This window comes from Sinocyclocheilus rhinocerous, unplaced genomic scaffold (assembly GCF_001515625.1).
Source record: "Sinocyclocheilus rhinocerous isolate Xijiao unplaced genomic scaffold, SAMN03320098_v1.1 scaffold839, whole genome shotgun sequence".
NCBI classification, from domain to species: domain Eukaryota; kingdom Metazoa; phylum Chordata; class Actinopteri; order Cypriniformes; family Cyprinidae; genus Sinocyclocheilus; species Sinocyclocheilus rhinocerous.
In genome coordinates, this window is record NW_015652287.1 from 1368794 (window position 1) to 1376558 (window position 7765).

A 7765-nucleotide genomic window follows, 5' to 3' on the forward strand; every position below is an offset into this window, starting at 1 on the left:
ATATATATATATATATATATATATACACATACATACATATATATATATATATATATATATATATATGTACATATATGTATATATACATATTTGGATGCAGTTCCAAAAAGCATCACAAAGCAATTACAAGATCAGAAGGTCTTGGCAAAAACGCGTATACAATATAGAAATATTTTAAGAGGTGATTTCTCTTTAATACACCAAAATATAAATCTTATAGCGATACGCAACATGGCAATGAATCATCACTGTACAGGCTACAGAAAAAGGGAAGTAATTGCGTCACTTAACAGACACTTGTTTAAAAAATACTAAAACTGGGGAGAAAACAGAACTGGGTATTTGTTCATATAAACTGGTTCACAAGCAAATTTATGGCGTAAAGACCTTACACAGCACATATAAGAACAAAGACACGATACTATGAGTACGGGAGATAAAGGGAGCGCGCGATGCGGTAAAAAAGCGTAACCGTGCTGCAGTCAAACACGTTAAAGTTGTAACTTTTGTGTTTTGTGAGCGTGCGTACGTACTGCAGAAAGCGTGCGTAATGAAGCATTAGTAAGTGCAGCAACGAATGCTCTGTAACATGCTGCAGTCTTTGTATGGCCCTCCCCCATTGGTTCCCTTTAGTGCCCAAGACAACGTGTTCATACTGCCGCACAATGGACTAAATCTTTGAATACATACCTACTCACGTATATTTACTAACATCTTACGAATACACATACATAAACGAAACACAGATAGAGAGATGATAAGAACGATAATACAGGTAAACCTGATTGTCACTTCTTTTGTTCATTTGATCAAATGAGAAAGATGAAGAGTAGCAGCAGCCTCCATCAGACAGCAGAAAAAACCTTCACCACACACCACTGGAAAGAGCTATTCAACAATATATTTATGTTTATGTTAGCATGTTGTTATATATAGGCCTACGTGTTTTAACAAGAATGCTTATGCATTCTTTAAATAAAAACAAAAAGAGTAATGTAATTCAGACATAAGATAGAGCGTTAAAGGCGTTATAATTCATTTATAACTCACCTTTACATTAATGTCTTTCATTTTTTCCTGGCGTGCTTTCGGCAACGGGTCCGAGACACGGGACATCGCGAGAAAATGAAAACTTTACCAACAGCAGTCGGACTATATAAAATCCAGATGTTTGAATCTTGTTCAGAAAATAAGCATCCAGTGCGTGAAGTAATATGGAAAATATACATGTGCATTAAAGCTCCATTCAGTCTCACATGAACTGTGTGTTTAATAAGACACACAAGGTTTTTTCTTTTCTTTCACAGGAAACTCTACAGCCTTCATGAGATACTGACCCGAATCCGACTTTCAACCAATAGCAGTCGTGTATTTCTCTGACTGACAGCCGCTTGACCAATCAGATTTGCCACACATGAGCGACTCCGCCCGTCACAGCTGCTACAGTAAAGACTACAGCAGGACGCGCCACATGGTGTGTGTGTGTGTGTGTGTGTGCGTGCGTGCGCGAGACACAGTGAAGGGAAATCCTGAACAAACACTCAAAAGTAGATGAGAGACAGCGCGCGCTGGCTCAAACCATGTTATGGTTCTAAGCATTTACATGTATTATGATGTACAACTGAAATGAAACTCATTCATTAAAATTGCCTTTCAAATATTTTATGATAAATAGCCTAACCTGAGACTTTTTTTTTTAAATGATTGTTTTTAATCATGTAAAAACGCTATCTATGAGTAATTCAACCTTCATTTGGATCCACCTAAAACAACAAATTGTGGTATAAAAATAGGCCTACCACATTTTCACTTTGTTCAGTATTAAGCATTTACAGTCAAGCTGTTAAGCAAGTACCTAAACCACTAAAAGTTCACACTGGAGTTTTAGTGAATAATTAAACTATGTATGAAAAACTGCAGTCAGCTGACTGGTGCAAGAAGAGTAACTGTGACAACTCAGTATCTTGGTAGGCTATATATAATTTGTTCAGCCATGCAATAGGCAGTTTAATTGCACATAATGCTGATAATGTTGGTCTTAATATCCGCTGCTTGGTAAATGACCTGCTTTGGTTTACTTTAGCGAACTGACTAATAGATCCCTTGGCAATGAGGAAATATTAAAAGGCTTTAGATATAATTTTTTTGGGGAAAAAAAGAGCTGATAACTTTGTAGCCTACTGTACATTTGTTTACATGTATGCAGTCATGATCTACTTGTTAAGAAATTAATAGCTTATAAGTTGATATAGGTTATGTAGTTTTTTTTCTTCATGTTCTGTTGTCCGCTGTATCATCTTGTTCTGTCGTTTATCAAAGACTGTTTCTGCTTTAGTTATCAATAGTCAGAAGCAATCTAACGATCACCTTCACTTCCCATAATTCCCATAATACACCACACTATATTTTCCCTTTTGTACCTTTATTTGTAATTTTGTCACTATTGATTCTACTGCATTTACCCATATTTCTCAGAATACCTTTAATATTATTATATTAGTGCTGAACATGTGAAAGTGTGCAGCAGTCTGCAGTGGTGTACAGATGTGTCAGCATTTTCTGCTCTCACACTTACTATAAACACTTTCCATAAACATCTGCCTGTTTTCACTTTACTTTCATCACTCTTAATCTATAATGGTACAGTATATATATATTTTGACTCCAAAAAGTATTTGGATTTGTCAGAATGCTACGATTTTAGAATCAAATATCGAAGTAAGTATGTGTTATCAGACTACCCAGTCAACAATTTGATCTCACAATGATGTCACCATGAGCTCACACGATTCTCATGGTGTGGTCACAATGTGTGTGTCACAGTGAGCTAAAAGTGTAACCACACAGCGCACTCACTGTGCGCTCATACTGTGGTCACAACGTGAGGTCACTGCACACTCACTGTGCGCTCATACTGTGGTCACAACGTGAGGTCACTGCACACTCACTGTGCGCTCATACTGTGGTCACAACGTGAGGTCACTGCACACTCACTGTGCGCTCATACTGTGGTCACAACGTGAGGTCACTGCACACTCACTGTGCACTCATACTGTGGTCACAATGTGAGGTCACTGCACACTCACTGTGCGCTCATACTGTGGTCACAACGTGAGGTCACTGCACACTCACTGTGCGCTCATACTGTGGTCACAATGTGAGGTCACTGCACACTCACTGTGCGCTCATACTGTGGTCACAATGTGAGGTCACTGCACACTCACTGTGCGCTCATACTGTGGTCACAATGTGAGGTCACTGCACACTCACTGTGCGCTCATACTGTGGTCACAATGTGAAGTCACTGCACACTCACTGTGCGCTCATACTGTGGTCACAATGTGAAGTCACTGCACACTCACTGTGCGCTCATACTGTGGTCACAATGTGAAGTCACTGCACACTCACTGTGCGCTCATACTGTGGTCACAATGTGAAGTCACTGCACACTCACTGTGCGCTCATACTGTGGTCACAATGTGAGGTCACTGCACACTCACTGTGCGCTCATACTGTGGTCACAATGTGAGGTCACTGCACACTCACTGTGCGCTCATACTGTGGTCACAATGTGAGGTCACTGCACACTCACTGTGCGCTCATACTGTGGTCACAATGTGAGGTCACTGCACACTCACTGTGCGCTCATACTGTGGTCACAATGTGAGGTCACTGTCACTGCACACTCACTTTGCACTCATACTGTGGTCACAATGTGAGGTCACTGTCACTGCACACTCACTTTGCACTCATACTGTGGTCACAATGTGAGGTCACTGCACACTCACTGTGCGCTCATACTGTGGTCACAATGTGAGGTCACTGCACACTCACTGTGCGCTCATACTGTGGTCACAATGTGAGGTCACTGCACACTCACTGTGCGCTCATACTGTGGTCACAATGTGAGGTCACTGCACACTCACTGTGCGCTCATACTGTGGTCACAATGTGAGGTCACTGCACACTCACTGTGCGCTCATACTGTGGTCACAATGTGAGGTCACTGTCACTGCACACTCACTTTGCACTCATACTGTGGTCACAATGTGAGGTCACTGCACACTCACTGTGCGCTCATACTGTGGTCACAATGTGAGGTCACTGTCACTGCACACTCACTTTGCACTCATACTGTGGTCACAATGTGAGGTCACTGTCACTGCACACTCACTTTGCACTCATACTGTGGTCACAATGTGAGGTCACTGTCACTGCACACTCACTTTGCACTCATACTGTGGTCACAATGTGAGGTCACTGTCACTGCACACTCACTTTGCACTCATACTGTGGTCACAATGTGAGGTCACTGCACACTCACTGTGCGCTCATACTGTGGTCACAATGTGAGGTCACTGCACACTCACTGTGCGCTCATACTGTGGTCACAATGTGAGGTCACTGCACACTCACTGTGCGCTCATACTGTGGTCACAATGTGAGGTCACTGTCACTGCACACTCACTTTGCACTCATACTGTGGTCACAATGTGAGGTCACTGTCACTGCACACTCACTTTGCACTCATACTGTGGTCACAATGTGAGGTCACTGTCACTGCACACTCACTTTGCACTCATACTGTGGTCACAATGTGAGGTCACTGTCACTGCACACTCACTTTGCACTCATACTGTGGTCACAATGTGAGGTCACTGCACACTCACTGTGCGCTCATACTGTGGTCACAATGTGAGGTCACTGCACACTCACTGTGCGCTCATACTGTGGTCACAATGTGAGGTCACTGCACACTCACTGTGCGCTCATACTGTGGTCACAATGTGAGGTCACTGTCACTGCACACTCACTTTGCACTCATACTGTGGTCACAATGTGAGGTCACTGTCACTGCACACTCACTTTGCACTCATACTGTGGTCACAATGTGAGGTCACTGTCACTGCACACTCACTTTGCACTCATACTGTGGTCACAATGTGAGGTCACTGTCACTGCACACTCACTTTGCACTCATACTGTGGTCACAATGTGAGGTCACTGCACACTCACTGTGCGCTCATACTGTGGTCACAATGTGAGGTCACTGCACACTCACTGTGCGCTCATACTGTGGTCACAATGTGAGGTCACTGCACACTCACTGTGCGCTCATACTGTGGTCACAATGTGAGGTCACTGTCACTGCACACTCACTTTGCACTCATACTGTGGTCACAATGTGAGGTCACTGTCACTGCACACTCACTTTGCACTCATACTGTGGTCACAATGTGAGGTCACTGTCACTGCACACTCACTTTGCACTCATACTGTGGTCACAATGTGAGGTCACTGTCACTGCACACTCACTTTGCACTCATACTGTGGTCACAATGTGAGGTCACTGCACACTCACTGTGCGCTCATACTGTGGTCACAATGTGAGGTCACTGCACACTCACTGTGCGCTCATACTGTGGTCACAATGTGAGGTCACTGCACACTCACTGTGCGCTCATACTGTGGTCACAATGTGAGGTCACTGTCACTGCACACTCACTTTGCACTCATACTGTGGTCACAATGTGAGGTCACTGTCACTGCACACTCACTTTGCACTCATACTGTGGTCACAATGTGAGGTCACTGTCACTGCACACTCACTTTGCACTCATACTGTGGTCACAATGTGAGGTCACTGTCACTGCACACTCACTTTGCACTCATACTGTGGTCACAATGTGAGGTCACTGCACACTCACTGTGCGCTCATACTGTGGTCACAATGTGAGGTCACTGCACACTCACTGTGCGCTCATACTGTGGTCACAATGTGAGGTCACTGCACACTCACTGTGCGCTCATACTGTGGTCACAATGTGAGGTCACTGTCACTGCACACTCACTTTGCACTCATACTGTGGTCACAATGTGAGGTCACTGTCACTGCACACTCACTTTGCACTCATACTGTGGTCACAATGTGAGGTCACTGTCACTGCACACTCACTTTGCACTCATACTGTGGTCACAATGTGAGGTCACTGTCACTGCACACTCACTTTGCACTCATACTGTGGTCACAATGTGAGGTCACTGCACACTCACTGTGCGCTCATACTGTGGTCACAATGTGAGGTCACTGCACACTCACTGTGCGCTCATACTGTGGTCACAATGTGAGGTCACTGCACACTCACTGTGCGCTCATACTGTGGTCACAATGTGAGGTCACTGTCACTGCACACTCACTTTGCACTCATACTGTGGTCACAATGTGAGGTCACTGTCACTGCACACTCACTTTGCACTCATACTGTGGTCACTGAGGATCACAGTATGAGGATCGTGTGAACTCACAATGATTTCACCTATTATTCACACCGTGAGGATCACAGTATGAGAATCGTGTGATGTCACTGTGATCATCGCATGATCTCACGTGTTGACTGGGTATGCTATGCCTACCCTGTATTCCTAATTTTGCTCCAAGATACTCCACTGTCCTATTCTGCAGCATATCTCCTCATCTCTGCGTTCCTCATCTGTCTTCCTGAGCATTCCCTTGTGTTCTCCTTGAGTCTGTCATCAGCCGGCAAGATTAGATTGCCTGTTAATTTTGAGTTAAAGTTCTCCTCACCGTTGTTCACTCTGCTGATTCAGAGAAAGCATTATAGGGATATACATTTTATGAGGAAGCATAGTAAAGATCATTATGGGAACACTGTCGATGAGGTAATACAAGGGTTTAGAAATACAAAAATTGACATTTACATGAAAAAGGATAAGCTATAGATTTAACCTTAGTATCTGAAGGGAAAGGATGTGTATACAAGGGGTAGCAATCATTATATTATTCCCTGCAAATTCAAGAATAAATATTCAGGAATGTTTAAAAGACATTCATTTTAAGATTTTGCTATTTATAAGAAAGCAGAAGAAAGAAGGTTAATTCAAGCAGCTAAAAAGAGTATTTGAGATATAGCAGTGATACTGACATCAGTGAAATATGGTGTATGTACAAAAAGTAAAATGGGAGGAATTTATTAAACTCATTCTGAAAAAAAAAAGAAAAGCTGTGATATGAAAAAACTAGAATGTTGGCAGAAGTGTTTGCCAGAGAACAAAATGATGACATGTCAAAAGATATAATAAGGTATAGAGAGCAGAGGAACGCATTAGAGGCCGGGAAAAACATTAGATGCAGAATTTACTTCATATTAAAAGAGCTTATGAAGGAGTTAAGCATAGTCAAAGACATTATGTTACATAATGATTCAAAATATATTAGATAGGCCATCAAATTTAATTTTATGTTTGTTCAACAAGGTATGGAACACAGGTGAACTTCCTTCACCAAGGAAACGTGAAATTATTGTGCCAGCTGGAAAAAAATCCAAGTAATTATAACTGCTAATTCTTGCTAATGTCAACTAGTGGAATTATTATCATTTATAGGCTGAATTATGTAATGGAATTAAAAGAGTGAATTTCAACAGATCTGAGTATACTATGGATGCTGTGATATAGTTTAAAAAACAAGCTCTGCAGGTATAAATAGCTACATTTATTGGGTTAGTGTGTAGGGAAATAATGAGTAAACACTGTTTCCTGCAGCTCTTTGGTGTGTCATGGTTTGCGGTTGGAGTTGTAGACATAGATATAATTGCAGTGTTTTATTAAATAAACATGAAGAGAACAAAGAAATAAAAACCAACAGGGGAAGGCTAAGCAAACTGCAACAGCCTAACAACAAACATTAAAACAAGAAATGACAAAGAACCGAAAGAACACAATACTTAGGCAGCTGACTTGCTGC

General features: G+C 42.2%; 1 protein-coding gene across 1 annotated transcript in view; it reads right to left on the reverse strand.

Moving 5' to 3' along the window:
- The window catches only part of LOC107714432 (rho guanine nucleotide exchange factor 2-like), a 62784-nt gene extending 61503 nt beyond the window's left edge, over nt 1-1281 (reverse strand). Inside the window, exon 1 of the mRNA XM_016520264.1 lies at nt 1051-1281. Within this exon, the coding sequence (XP_016375750.1) occupies nt 1051-1116 (66 nt within the window). The 5' untranslated portion in view covers nt 1117-1281. The remainder of the gene's footprint in view (nt 1-1050) is intronic.
- Nucleotides 1282-7765: the final 6484 nt, after the last annotated feature.